This window comes from Pocillopora verrucosa, chromosome 10, assembly GCF_036669915.1.
Source record: "Pocillopora verrucosa isolate sample1 chromosome 10, ASM3666991v2, whole genome shotgun sequence".
In the NCBI taxonomy this organism is placed as follows: Eukaryota; Metazoa; Cnidaria; class Anthozoa; order Scleractinia; family Pocilloporidae; genus Pocillopora; species Pocillopora verrucosa.
Window position 1 is genome coordinate 21,127,569 of NC_089321.1, and position 15,756 is coordinate 21,143,324.

A 15,756-nucleotide genomic window follows, 5' to 3' on the forward strand; every position below is an offset into this window, starting at 1 on the left:
GGATTGACTTTCACTCCCATCCTTGTAACGAAACGAGCACAAATTCTCCCAAGAGAGTAACTTTCTTGAATACTTAAACGTGTTTGTCATATTTTTTTACCCATGAGTCCGACCAGAAAACAATATTGGTGTTGTTTTTTAATGAAAATAAACACTTCGAAACAACAACAACAAAAGCAATAAAAACAAACGGCGCTCGTTAGTGAAAGAAAGCTTCCGCAAGAGAGAATTAACACGTAATGAGCTGGTCTTAACTGAAGTGAGATAACATAAAATTTCTGTTATGATATTATTTATAAGTGAATATGTGATATGGTGTCAGCCTAACTACAATATCAACCTAATAAACAAACCGGCTAACCGACAAAAGCACAAAAATTTAATTTTAACAAAAATCAGAAAAAAAAGAAACCAATAAATGTGATTGACAGGCCGTCATAAGAAGGGCTTCCTTCGTCCACCGGAAGATTTTAGTTAATAGACCTTCGATTGGAAAATTTTCCAGAAACACGACGCACGTTCTCGAACATCTTTAATATTTTTCATCGCTTATAGTTAAATTTACATGTCTACTCTTGTTTTCTTACGTATTTGTTTTCAAATATTTACAAGCTGTCCTGTACTTACATGGGCTCGATTTTCAGCTGTGTGAGCTAAACTAGCCTGTGAGCAGGCCGTCATTACTATTGAATAAAGGGGCTAAGTTTATGAAGAAACTGTGGCGCTGCGTCGGTGGGAGAGTATAACAGGGCAATTTGGTATTATCAACTGAGTTGATAACGTAAAATGGCCACCCTAAAGAGTTTAAAGGCCGACGTTTCGAGCGTTAGCCCTTCAACCGCTCTGACGAAGGGCTAACGATCGAAACGTCAGCCTTTAAACTCTTTAGGGTGGCCGATTTACGTTTCAACTTTGTAGATAATATCAAATTACCCCATCATTACTAATAGCGCCGCAGGACGAACGCTTCTCCGACCGCAACAAGATTCGAGACGAGTCGGGGAGAGGTTTGCCGGGAGTCTGACTTTAGTAATCAGAACAGACCCCTTACGGACCTCTCGCAGGCTCTCTTCGCTCAAGGCCTGCTACTTTCACGTGGACGAAGAAACGGTTCGTGCCGAAGCATTAACAATAAGGGGCCTGTTCGCAGGTTAGGGCTAAACAGTCTGAAAACGAAGCCCAGTCCGCGTCGTTCACTAAAGTGAGGTCCGTGTAGTGCTCCTTAATGCTTAAATACATTTTTTACAGCTGTATTCTAAAAAAAAATGTTGACTGAAGAGTATGTGTGCGCTGCAAAAGCAAAGCGGGTCAAAGTACAAGAGTCTTTGAACCCCTTGACTCTCATTTAATTAATAAACATGCAACTTCTCTTTATATTATGAGAATATTTAAACTTATCAGGTTGAAGTTCTTGATCTACCATTAAATTCTCATAACGAATTCACGAGGAAATGTGTAGCAGTTAGAAGGGAGAATTATCAATCAGATCTTGGGAGTTAATGGACCAACTTGCGAAGGGGCATGCAAGGTTGTGGCGCGGTAGTGAGGGCCAGCACATTAAAGGGTATAGAATATGGAAGTAGGGTGATTATTGTCCTATTTTGCAATATTGTTGTTTGAGGGATAAACCTGTTTCAGAATAGTAACAAGTACGACACATTACGTCTGTGTTTGTGGCGTAATTGATTGATTGATTGAGGAATAGAGAAGAAACGGTGCAGAATTTTTGGAATAAAGATGGCACCCTCTATGAATTATGAGCAAGAATTTTTTCGATCGCTCATTGGTTATCAATATTCAGTTAGTTGTCTGTTAAGATATTCATGACTGAATAAATAATTTTACGCCCTAAATTCAAATCGCCGTTGTAAAGAAACGGGTATTTTTTTCGTTTTTAAATCGTTCTGTGTCAAGACCCTGTAGAGAACTTTGAAACGGAAGAACCATTAGAAACGAGAACTATCGCTGAATATTACGGATAAAACTACCTGATAATTGTTTCCAAAAACCATCCCCTCGATATTTTTACAGAGTCAATAGGTGAAAATCCGCCACTGATTGACGTCCACAAGGCGGACACGTTCTTGTCAAAATTATATTAAATATCCTTTGAGTCCTATTAGATAGACACCGCTGAATCGCCTTGTCAATCACTATCACTCCCAGACTCACTCAGCTGAAGATCTTCGCCTGTTAAAAAAACAAACAAACAATAGATCTTTTCAAACAGGCGAACCAGTTTTCGCTATCTACGGAGTCGGAGTCGGAATCGTATTCGTAAGAGCGCGAAAGAATTATCAGCTGGAACGCCTGTGCGGAAGAAACAACGAATAACAGGGCCAAGTCTCAAGATCTCCAGGTCCTTGTGACTTCTGGCCAACAATCAGGTTTTTACTGGATCACAAGAGACGAGAGCCATTCTATTTCCAATTCCATTGGTGTTACTTTTTTGTTTTGCTCTTCTGATTACGATTCCAAGTCCGACTTAGTTGTTGTTGTTGGTGGTGGTGGAAACCAGCCTGTAAATACAGCTTCACCAGGATGTAAGACCTTAAGTTAGTCTACCATTAATTTCCTATAGAAGTCATTATACGAAGAGTCAAACCAGCACTAAATTGTTTTGGGATAATGAAATAAGACCTGAAACTTTGCAATTTCCCTTTTTCCTTTTCCCAATTATGTTTCCTTTTATTCAATTGATTTTACGATTCCAATACAACGCTTTGGTCAACTCTCTATCACAGCTACAAGTTTGTTCAAAAAAAACAAAAACAAAAACAAAAAAAAAAAACCACACACACACAGTGGTCGTGCAAGTACAAACAACGAGACCATACACTGACTTAAAACTAGTGTCGCATTCCTTTTAGCTATATAGAGAATAATACATGGACGCGCTTAGATATGGAATTTCTCTTCGAGTTTTAAATTCGTAGCTCACGAGAGGGCGCAGCGAACGAGTGAGATGTCGAGTTGAACAAGAGAAATTCCATAACTAAAAACCACCATGTAATATTTTGTTTATCTTATAAACACAATAGCCCTTTAGGAAGGGGGCATTGAGATTTTCGGTTTTGCGGTTTTGGCAATTCTTTAGTTCAATTTTTCGGTTTTTGCGCCAAAAAAACTTCGGTTTTTCGGTTTTGGTGTTCATTGCAGTTTGCGGATTTTCCGTTTTTTAGCATTTGATTTTCGGTTTTCGCGAAAAATACTAACGGATTTTCGGATTTGATACACGATGCGGTTTTTGGTTTTTCCTGTTTGACCTATTTGGGTTCCGGTTTCTCTTCAATCTACGCGGCAATTACGGGCCTCCACTGATCTTTAATAGCCGCTAAACGCAAATGTTATCGAGAGGAATGCGTGTCAAACGAATTGACATATCGCAGGAGTCCCTAGGTAGCCTACGTGTAGCCGTACCCTCCCCCAATGTGGAGGGGAGGGTACGGCTACACGTAAGGCTCAAGACTGAAAAATGCGTCGAATCATGATTACAAAAACAACAATGGGCGTAATTTTCAATTTACAAATTCTCGTTTATTGAATTTCTCCATGCCGAAAGAAGAAGTCTTTCAGGTACACGGCCAAAATCGGCCTATGGCAAAGCTTCCAGTTGTCGACTTCGTTCTCAGCCGCGAGAAATACCATTACCAAAGCCACTGAATACGAAACTTTCGGTTTTTCTTTTCGTATATGGGTTTTCTTCCCCTTCTAGAAAAGTTTGATTCCAATTTTTAAGTGTTTTAGCCGCCATAATCTGAGAAAGTTCCAACAAAGTACCTTGTGCTGAGAATCGTGAAGGCTTTGCCGTTCAATCATCAACCTGACCGAGAGGCGCGGTTACTGATAAGAGTAATAAAAACTATGATGACTGGGATACCAGTAACAAAAACAAACCAATTTCCCAAATATAACTTTAGCGATTTAACTCCCACGAATGACCAGGTTCTCCTTACATTATCACAACTATATCAAGCAGACAAGAGAAGAGAACAAGAAAAAAATAAATTAGGGGATTATCACTCCTCCCCTCACTTCCTGTTAACTTCTTACTGAATCCGCTGATCAGTGCAAAAGGATTTCGCAGTCGCTTGCGTACCAAAGTCGATTCTTCAAACGGTCGGAAGTATGTATGTGTGTGAATGGTCGTTTTTGTAACTTTAAGCTCTCAGTGGTCAACTAGTTCAAATTTCTTCGTCAGCACAAGATCAAATTATTCTCATCTTAATCTCTACTGTGTTACGTTTCACCTTACAGTCACTCAATAATATGTGCGTTGTAACGCGACGGTCGTTTGCATCTGATAACAAACCTTGAATAGTTTTTTACCTCGAAACAAAAAACTTCAGAATGCATTTTAGGAACGCAAGTGTTTTTGACTGATAGAAATTAAAGATATGAAGCAATGAATTAACGAGCTTTATTTTATCTCAGAAAAGTACACGACCATTTTCGTTCATACTAGACCCTGTGAGCAGGGTAACTGGGATACCTGGATGGTACTGGATCCTTGGAATCAAGTGTAGTGATACCACGGGTGTCGGACTAGTATACTGAAATAGTGCGCTCAAGTCTGGCCAAGGGCATACACCTATTTCAAAACATAGGCATGCTATGCATGCAAGAGTTACTTTTTTGTAGGGTGGGTGGATTTCTTGAAACATTAAGAGTGATGTCTACATTCTTACGAAAGGAGAGAAGAATATTAATGTGGGAAAGAACGAAAATGTCGAATTACCTCACTCACAGGTATTTTGTGGTAGATTATGTGTGGTTTGCGAATAAATGCAACCAAAAATAAACTGTATTGGTGCCACGGATACCTGTTAGTACAAAATGCAGACAGCAGACTGCAGACCGGATACAAAATATAGACTGCAGACTGCAGAGTGGGTACAAAATGCAGACTAAGAATCTGAAGAGTTTTCACGTCTGGTATATAATAACATGTCATCTTACAGCTTACCGAGCGTCACGCAATCGCTTTTCCGCGATCAGCCTTCGCGATTAGTTGCACTATTGAGGAAAATTCCTGGCCCATTTCTTGATAAAAATCGATCGTAATATAATTTCAAGCCTTCAATATAGTCTTCTTACTTTGCGCGCGAGTTGGTTGGTGTGATGTCTGTACAGATTTTACCAACGTAATAAAAGTAGATGACGTGAATAACAGTGATGGTAAAGCAAGCTTAAAACGGCAGAAATCACCTGAAACTACAACGGATACACAGGGTATGAGTAAGTTTTATTGATTTTACGAGAAAAATGTTCATATTTCGAAATATTTATCGTTGTAAATCGACCATATTTCGTTCCCTATACTATTGTTCAAATTTTCAACGGTTCCTCTCGTAACTTAATACCGAGTCACACAACGCGTGACGCGTTCATGAATTAATGGTTGGCTTTTTCTCGAGGCGTGAGCTTGGGCCGCCTGTGACAAGACAATTGCGTAAACAATACTTGACATAATAACATTATACACAAATAACACAGGATTTTGGATCGTGTATTTATTAAAAGAGAATATCCATACAACTACAACGAAAACAAACATAAGATTCACCTTTCTGATCGTGAAGTTAATACCATGCGCACTGTTATCGTAGCAGTATTGTTTACCAAAGATAATTGAATTTAATCAGTCAGCCAATGAACTTTAACTGTTCCCACGCTTCTTGTTTTTACATTAGATCGTAGACAGTCGACGCGGTTTGTACCCGAACATAATAATGTTTGGGTCACTCGAAAGGTGAACTGTAGAAATCAGCTCTAAGCATGAAAAATCGCGTGTTTAACCCTTTAACTCCCAGAAGTGATTAAAATGTAACGTCTCCCTAAAATATCCATACACTATCCGGCAAACAAGTGATACGCATACTCAAACTTGTCAAGCATAAGCTGTCAACTTGATCTAATATTAAATTCTTGTAACTTGTTTAGAAGAAAATATTGAGCAGCTAGAGGAGAGAATTAACGATCAAGTCTTGGGGGGTAAAGGGTCAAAGCAATTATCTTATCAATAATATTTGGAATACTTCACTAAAAAAAAAAGAAAAGAAACAACTGGAAAAAACAAAAATTAACACCTTCTTCAGACTTTTCAGATAAGTGCTCCCTTTCGATTCAGATAATAAGCAAAACACCAGTGTCTGTGACAGATATTTATGAAAATCGCCTGATGTACGTCACGTGGACTGTCACGAGGCAGAAAGAAAAAGAATATTGAAACGGGTTCGAAAGACGTGTCAAGTTTCACAGACTAGCTTCCTAGAATACCGTTCCACTGTACGAATATTGCTCTCGTTAAAGCAACATTTCGAATAGATTCTGCGCCTGGAGAAGACTTATCCTCACCTTATCCGGCAAAAAACTGCATCTGAGATCAGAGTCCATCGCTGTATCCGCTTGTCAGCAATGTCTTCATCAAATTTTTTGAGGCGAGCGAGGAAACGGCCAGCTCCGGAGAACTTCGATACCCACCAAGAGGAAATCAAAAGGATCGCTCCATCAACACGGACAAACAAACCAACTTATTCGCACAGATGTAAGCCCAGTACCACATCTCGAGTTTTAACGCCAGAAAGTCAATCGGAATTTCCGCGCAGAGATACAAGTGCATATTACATGGAATTTTCAAGATCAATGCAGGCACACGATGGAGATAGATACCAAATACAAGGAAAAAGTCCTTCGTATGACTACACAAACAGGGAATCGTCACATACTGGAAGAAACCAGCCACACCAAGCGCGTGCACAGCCGCCCGCACACCGATATCTCACACCGAAGCGCGCAGGTTACAAAGCTGCCGCAAAAAGAACACATCCTTCTGATCCATCCAACAAGCAGTTCTCTCGCATGACAAAAGAAACAACAAAACATAAGCTTACACAACCTGCCGTAGCTGAAGGAGTCGAGATTATTTACACAAAAAACGTATTCAAAGCTGAGACCTGGTTGAGAACACACATCACAGATTGTTCAGCTTCAGCCGTTGGCTTCGACATCGAGTGGAAGCCTCAGTTCGTAAGCAAGAAGCGTGGAGGCACCGAGAACAAGACTGCAGTTCTGCAACTGGGAGTCGACACATCCTGCCTAGTCCTACACATTCATCACATGAGTAAATTGCCAAATCTGCTTGTCTCAATTCTAAAAGACGCCACAGTCTTGAAAGTCGGTAGTGGTATAAAGCAAGATATGTCTAAGCTCAGAAGAGATCGAGGCTTGGTGTGCCATGGAATCGTCGATACACAAGACGTGGCAAAGTCTCTCGATCCCTCATCTACGCAAAAAGTAGGATTAAAGGCATTGGCGGAACGTTTCCTTGGTATCACACTCACGAAGAGCAAGCAGGTGTCAACAAGCAACTGGGAAAACTTCCCGCTGACCTTGAAGCAGATCGAATACGCTGCTCTGGATGCTTGGATCGGATTAAAAGTCTTCAACGCAATTGAGCAAAGTAAGGGCTCATAAGTTCTGACATTATTGATGAAGCAAAAAGTCTACCATGCACACGAGCAGAAAAAGACAACATAAACCACTCAAAAAAGACTTGTGACCCATAGAGCACGGTGACTGTTTCGACATGTCGTTCATTTTGTGTTTCTTATCTTCAGATGCTGAAGTGATGCTTTGCAAAGTTAGCTTTCTTTAACATCCCGTTCTTCCCATAACAATAACTGTTTCAGTGTGATTAAGTTACATCAGTATCGTACAGTGTATCCTCAAATTAAGAGTTAAGGGTCGTATGCTTATTTCACTGCGTATCCTGTTGTAAGAATTATAAGAACATTAATATTTTGAACAATCGAATTGAAATAGTCGAAATCGAAAGGCAATAATCGAAATTGAATCGAATCGCAAGGAATATGGATTATTACACCACAAGTTTCATGTCTTATTCAAGTTTTTCATTTTGTTGGTCATGCTGTTCTAATGTAATAAATCCATGGTTTCCTAGAGTTACGGCGCTCAATAAAATTTGCATTTGTAACGCGCCGATCATATGTGAACTTGCATATGATAATAAACCAAGATCGGTATTTTACCTCGGAACAAAATACTTTAGAACACATTTTGAGAGAGAAGTGTTTTTGACTGATAGAAAATAAAGATGTGAGGCAGAGAATTAAACGAGCTTTATTTTATCTCAGAAAAGCACATGCTCATTTTCGTCAGTTCAAGTGTTACTGATCGATCGAGCTGCCACTGTTTACATAAGATAGTTGAATTTAATCAGTCTGTCAATAAACTTTAACCGCTCCTACGTTTCTTGTTTTGCATCACATCGTAGACAATCGAAGCGGTTTGTGCCTGAACTTGATAATGTTTTAGTCACTCCAAAGGTGAACTGTAAAAATCAGTTCTTTGTATGAAAAATCGCGTGTTTAAGGTGAAAACTACATTTTCTGAGTTGAGTGACTCGGAGCCCCTTTCACAAATTGACCACATGCTCTCGACCAATCAAAAGAAATCAGCGTCCTCTTCAACTAAGTATTCCCCTTCGACTCAGATAATAAGCATACACCAGTGTCTTAGTCGAATATTTATGAAAATCGCCTGTTGTACATCACGTCCGAATTTCGAAGGAGGAGTCAAGTCTCACAAACTAGCTTCCGAGAGTACCGTTCTGTTGTATGAATATTGCTCGCTGAAGCAACATTTTGAATAGATTCCGCGCCTAGAGAAGAGTTATCCTCACCTTATCCGGCAAAAAACTGCATCTGAGATCTGAGTCGATCACTGAATCTGCATATCAGCAATGTCTTCTTCGTATTTTTTAAGGCGAGCGAGGAAGCGGCCAACTCCGGACAACTTCGATACCCATCAAGAGCGAATCAAACGGATCGCTCTGTCAAAACGGAGAACCGAAACAACTTATTTGCACAGATCTAAGCTTCGTACCACATTTCGCGTTTTAACGCCAGTTCCCTCAACTTCATGGAGTTGGGACGCAAAACGTTGATGGGAATTTCTGCAAAGATACAAGTGGTGCAGCTGACGTCATACATATATGCAAATTAAGGGCCGCCATGTTGGTGCCCATCTCAGCCGTGAAATTTCATGCAAATAAATATGTGAATATGAAAGCGATCTTCCCAGTAATGAACACTCCTTGCGCAGTAGTGAAAATAAGGCCTGAAAAAGATTCAGGCCTGTCCGGGATTTGAAATCCCGTTTAAGCTGCAAGGCAGGCCTTACTGAATCCCGTTCAGACGTAGCGGGTGTACTATTCTTTATCGAAGCAGGGACAAGAATCCAAGAGAAACTCGCATGTACTCAAATCAACTGCACGTGGATTCTCCCAACTTATGTTACAGAAGTGCCGCACTCGAAGGTGAAGGATATCGACTTTTCGTCCGCGAAAAAGCTTAAAAAGACGCTGGACCATAGAATCGACTCAATACACCCAAATTCGGGGAACAGCAGAAAAGCTCAGCGGAAAAGGCGATCAAACTTCGCCCATCGCGTCTCCATCAGAAGAAGAAATGCAGGCTGTGTACGCGAAGCTAAATACCTAGAAAATTAAAGCTGCTGCTCTTAGCTTTATCGATCTCTATGCTGACCAGTTTATCGATGAAAGCCACTCACTGCCGATTGTTACCGACCTATTTTATGCGGGAAATGTTGATCTTGATTATCCAAAACTACTATGAAAATGTATTGAAGTGACATGGGATAATTCTGATGAAAACATAAACAAAGTAATACTCAACATAAGGGATCAAACTACAGGAAGACACCAGCCACACCAAGTGTGTTGGCAGCTTCCCGCACACCGTTATCTCACGGCGAAGCCTACAGGTTACCGAGCAGCCGCGAAAAAAAATACATCTTCGTGATCCATCCACCAAGCAGTTCTCTCGTGTGGAAACAACAAAACATGAGCTAACACAACCTGCCGAAGCTGCAGGAGTCGAGGTCGTTTACACAAAAAACATACACGAAGCTGAGACCTGGTTGAGAACACACATCACAGATTGTTCAGCTTCAGCCGTTGGCTTCGACATGGAGTGGAAGCCTCAGTTCGTAAGCAAGAAGCGTGGAGGCATCGAGAACAAGACTGCCGTTCTTCAACTGGGAGTCGACACATCCTGCTTAGTACTGCACCTTCATCACATGAATAAATTGCCAAATCTGCTTGTCTCAATTCTAAAAGACGCCACAGTCTTGAAAGTCGGTAGTGCTATAAAGCAAGATGTGTCTAAGCTCAGAAGAGATCGAGGCTTGGTGTGCTATGGAATCGTCGATACACAAGACGTGGCAAAGTCTCATTCCTCATCTACGCAAAAAGTAGGATTAAAGGCATTGGCGGAACGTTTTCTTGGTATCACACTTGCAAAGAGTAAGCGGGTGACAAGAAGCAACTGGGAAAACTTTCCGCTGACCTTGGAGCAGATTGAATACGCTGCTCTGGATGCTTGGATCGGATTAAAGGTTTACAAAGCAATGGAACAAAGAGGACTCATAAGTTCTGACATCATCAATGAAGCAAAACGGCTACGATTAACACGATTGATTAATTTCTATTTAATTTGGTTTGTTGTTTTATATTGTTTGTTTGTTTTTTTTGGAGCAAACAAATCAAACCAATAAAAATGGATGAAGGAGGCACCGAAGCACTTAAAAGGAGGGTCTACTCACAGGCTAGCAGAACTTATTTTACATTTTGCAACGTCTTGATAATAACTCAAGAAAATATACACCAAATAATAAGATAGTAGACGAAGTCAGAAAAAATTAATTTTTTGTGTAATTTGTTAGTTTAATTCCAAGCAGGCTTTTCTATATCTTTCCGACTTTGTTACACCTGCTGCATATCGTGTAACATAACACTGAACAAATGAAATGCCTGCTCCTAGTGTCGTCGATTGTGATTATTAAAACCAGATAAAAAACTAGAATGATAGTGATGATAATTATGTATTTACCAGCAGATGGCACACTCTCAATATCGATAAGCTCTAATGCACTTTACAACACTTTACAGGGGACCTAAGCCAGACCGCATTGAGCAGTTTACTTTTCTTTCCACAAGAAATTTGGGAGATGCACCCAATTTGTGAACTTTGGAAAAATGATCAGACCACAAAACCAGGAGCTACATTCACTTCCCTTTACAAGAAGTGCATGGGCTATTTAACATCCCCTGCTTACCATTAAAATAATTGTTTCAGTGTGATTAGGTTACCTCAAGTTTGTACGATGTATCTTCATATTAAAGGTATACGGTTGTATGTTGTTAACATTGTGTATCATGTTATAAGAATTAAATTAAAATTAGGATTTTGCATAATCGAATTGTAATAATTGAAATCAAAAGGCAATAATCAAAATTGAATTGAATTGTAAGGAATGTGAATCATTACACCACAAGTTTCATGTCTCATTCATGTTGTTTCATTGTGTTGGTCATGCTGTTGTAATGTAATAAATCCATTGTTTTGTGCTTCCCCTTTCCAACCCTTTCTACCAAAAATATCCCAAAAAATAACAAAATAAATAAATAACCAATAGAGAAAAATACATCAAATCAAATAAAAATAGCAAATAAGTAAAATGCATGCCAGTACCTGTACCTCAGTCCCTATGCAAGCTTAAAAAAAGGATCACTTGATTATGCAATAAAAATAATTTGAAAATACTTACAGAGTGTGTTAAAACCTTCCTTCTTTGTTGCAAACTCTTTTTCATCCATCTAGTTGAGGAAGATTGCAAGAGAAAATGGAAGCTTCATGACTCATGACTTATTTTAGATGGCTAATTAATAATTGTTTAATTCATGATAAATTCAAAACTACACTTTAACTAATCATAATCTGAGCTATTATCAAACAAAAGAGCAAACCAAAAAAGTCTACGCCGGATCAAATGATGCAAAAACAAATGAACAAACAAGCATGAAAATTGCACGACTCATTAAATGAATACAGACATGTAAAGTACCGAAAAAAAAAAAAAATTAAGGAAACCATGCCCCCAGGATAAGAGGTAAGAAAGATAAAACCTGAAATACAATATTCTTCCAAGAATATAACAATCATTTACTTCAATATTATATTTCAACAATGAATATTTGATGAACAAGAGTATCAAACTTACACTGGTGACAAGACTGTTCAGTTTTTCAACATCTTTGTCATCAAACTCATCATCATCCTCATTTCCATCTTTTTCCACATCTGAACTATCACTGGAAGACGAAGAACCAGATTCTGTTTCAGCTGGTACTGGTACTTCTTCTGGTATGGTATTCACCTCCTTAGCAAAATGACCAGAAAAAAACAAAACAAAAACTAATTAAAAATTAAATAAATAGCATTGCAAGAAAAGATAAATATAAAAGAAACAATTAAAGAAAAAAAGAACATTGACCCTTTACATCCAAACATCAGTATGCATATTCTCCATACTATTCTCGACACATTCCCTAAGGTGCTGACAAGGAGAATTTGCTTAACAATCAGGAGCTTCTTGTTGGTGATCGTTTCCATCCATCTTGTGACATTAATGTGTGATTCAGGGGTGATATTATTAAATAAAGAGCAATTATATACTAGTCACACTTAAAGTTTAAGGGTAAATGACCCCTCAAATGCAATCAAACAATTTAATATCCAACAATTACATAACAGACACAAGTGTTCATTGGATGTATTAAACAAGTCTACATTAATATAAAATAATTCAAATTAACAAAAACCTTGAACACCATGCAGCAACCAACTACATTAACTGGCAATAAAATCAAACCAACATTACACTATTCACAATAGTTGAGTCACAAGCAGTTGATTTTTCCCATTTTAGTCTGACAACCAAGTGAAAAATAATCACCAAAAATCAAGCAAAAAAATTAAGTAAAAATAACTTTATGCTGTGAATTCGACACAGAAATATTCTTGAAGCACAAATTAATTTCTTTTATTTTTCCCTGAAATCTGGCAACTAGAGTGACAAACTGAGCTTGAAAATTTTGACAGAATACTCATAGTCTGACTGTTTAAACCAGAATATAATTTCACCAAATAATAATGTGCCTCAGGCCACAAGCAAAACCTGTTACCTGTGAGCTAGAGGGGGCAGGTATGCTGGTATTCTTGGCAGGAGACACAGACTGTTTAGTTGTTTTTTGTTCCACTGGTTTCTTTTTATTCTTGGTCTTGTTTTTCTGTGTTTTTGTGAGAGTTGCAGTTGACGGAGTAACAGGAAGCTTCACAGGTTTATTTGACTGATTTGATGACCTAACAATAATGAAGCACCCACATGTTAAAAAAAATAATTTATTTCAATGGAACTATACATGTACTCAGAGACCCAGGGGATAAAAATCTGTCAAGATAAAGATAAAACAGGTGTTTGGCTGGATATGAAAGTTGGCCTGTACTTCAGAAACTTTTGTATCCAGCTGAAAACAGAGTTTCATCTTCATCTTGTCAGATTATTTGCCCTTGGATCTGAGGAATAAACCATCCAGAAGAATTCTAACTACAGCTGTCTTGAGGATTGATCTGTAACCAACAATTGATGATGGCAGGATTTGACTTTTAACCCTTGAAAAGTTTGTAATTACCTACTTTTATTAATAAGCTATTATAGTATTTTTATATCATAATATGCATTTAACCCTTCAACTCCCAGAAGTGATTAAGATATTATTTCTCCCTATAATATCCAGCAAAAGGGTAACACAAACAAGGAAATGTGTAGCAGCTAGAGGGGAGAATTCATATGTAGATCTTAGGAGTTAAAGGTTAAGGAGCTTTCTGAGTGTGATGGATGATAACAAATATAAAACAAAACCTAAAAGAAGAATAAAATGGAACTACCATGATTATAATAACATGAAAACTGAGCAGTGTGTGTTCATCATAGTTAAATTTAAATTAAAAAACATCAAAGACATGTATCAAAATATATTAAAGCTTTAAGCTTACCTAACTTTCTTGAGCTGAGGAACAGTAGACTCAATTCTCTCCAGTGTAAATGTCTGAAGGAAATTGATACAGGAGCTACATCATTCTATAGAACTACCACTTAGTAGAGATTGCATCAAAAATTTTGCTCATTATCACATTGCCTATTGAAAACAAGGTAGGCAGGCATAAGGTAAAGTCTGTTCTCAAGCCAAGTGATCCTGATGATCCGGCAAGTATTTACCACCCCCAGACATTTGGTCAGCTTTCCTGACCGTTCGCTAGCATGATTTTCTACTCTATTGAAGAGAAGCATGATGAGAGTAAAGTGTCTTCAGCCCATAAAACACAACACATTGACTTTGCCAGGTCTCCAACAAGAACTTCTTGACTCAGAGTCCAGCACATCAACTGTTTAGTCAAGGCCTCCACAATAAAAACAAAACAAACTTCTACATAGACATCATTACTATTAAAACAATGTAATTACTGTAGGTTTATACCTTTTTTTCTTTATCTACCACCAAAATAAATTCCTTCGTACAACTTCTTTTTGAGCCACGATAAACAGTGTTACCAGAATCCTATAAAATTATGCAAGAATATCAATATAAAAAAAGACCTTCAGTAAGATGACACAAATAAGTAATTCAAATACACTTGTCAATGATGTTTCAACAGTTTTAAAAAATTGAGCTTAGTATAATAATAAAAATCTACAGTTATTATTACCCATAAACTTCTAAAGGTCTTCAGACTCTTGTCCCATTTGAATGTAGTTTTTTTTTTTTTTTTCATTTTTGAACCATGGCTACATCTTTTTTTTTTTTTTTTAACTTAAAACATACATGGGCCATTTAAAATCAAGAAAATCAAACAAAAAAAATAATGCACTATTTTTAATAAGAAAAAAAATATTTCACAGTTAGAGCTGGCTGTGTTATTCAACTTTTTCCTTCAGTGTTTGTACAAAGAGGTTGTTTGGTTACCCTGTTACTCCTATTTTCTTGGTGAAAAATACAACTTTTGAGGGATATTACTTTTGAAAGATGGCTACTAAAGGGATTTAACTGCAGCCATTAAGTTTTAAGTATTTAGATGAATTCATATAATACCTGTACATTAGGAACAGTGACTTTGACCTCATTTTTGTCACCTACAACAAGCTCTGCCGGTCTCGAGGTGTCTACTGAGGCTGGTTTGAAGTCATCTGTGGTAAAATGTCAAATGCATAACTGAACCACAAATGAATAAATTAGGTTATACACAACTTATTGATAAAAAGTTTGAAATGGATAAAAAGGCCAAAATTCATGATTTTCAGCAAGGAAGACATGATCATTCACTATTTAATACAATATTTTCGGTTTATTGAGCTTATTGTTGAATTACAGTTGTACCTAGGGTTTTAAAGAATTTTTCGACGCACTATTACTCCACAGAATATTTAAGGAATAAAGACAAAAAAAATTACTTCGAAACAGGAAAGTGTAAATGAATATGTTAACGAAAAAAATCATTGAATTCAGCTGTTCGTTCACAACTTGAAAATGTAGTCAATTGTCAATGCGCATGAGAAAAAAGGTTTTGTTTCACGAAAAAGAATGGAAAGTGACAAATAAGTGAGCTCACATCTGATTGTATGAAAGGCCGTTTTCGGTCCTCCTTTAGAATGAAAACTACTTCCAAGTCTCAGTTCGAATTCTCGACTGGTATTGAATGGAAATTCTAATTCGTTTTCGCTCGATTGGGCCGCCATCTTGAAACTAGAATAACATGAGCCTGCAATTTTAAAATTTTCTCCCTAGTTGGACATGCGTTTTACATGCTAAATAAT

At 37.9% G+C, this 15,756-nt stretch overlaps 2 protein-coding genes across 2 annotated transcripts; one reads left to right on the forward strand and one right to left on the reverse strand.

The window, feature by feature from the left end:
- Positions 1-519: 519 nt before the first annotated feature.
- Positions 520-15,684, reverse strand: LOC131785973 (ELL-associated factor 1-like). Its single transcript, XM_059102936.2, has 8 exons — positions 15,552-15,684; positions 15,035-15,129; positions 14,423-14,503; positions 13,941-13,993; positions 13,070-13,247; positions 12,106-12,264; positions 11,653-11,701; positions 520-2,190 (listed from the first exon to the last, which is right to left on the reverse strand). Exons 1-8 carry the CDS (start codon positions 15,676-15,678, stop codon positions 2,147-2,149), a joined length of 786 nt encoding a protein of 261 aa, XP_058958919.1. The 5' UTR covers positions 15,679-15,684; the 3' UTR covers positions 520-2,146.
- LOC131785972 (uncharacterized) lies at positions 5,696-11,619 on the forward strand. Its single transcript, XM_066173468.1, has 2 exons — positions 5,696-7,473; positions 9,739-11,619. Exons 1-2 carry the CDS (start codon positions 6,418-6,420, stop codon positions 10,597-10,599), a joined length of 1,917 nt encoding a protein of 638 aa, XP_066029565.1. The 5' UTR covers positions 5,696-6,417; the 3' UTR covers positions 10,600-11,619.
- Positions 15,685-15,756: the final 72 nt, after the last annotated feature.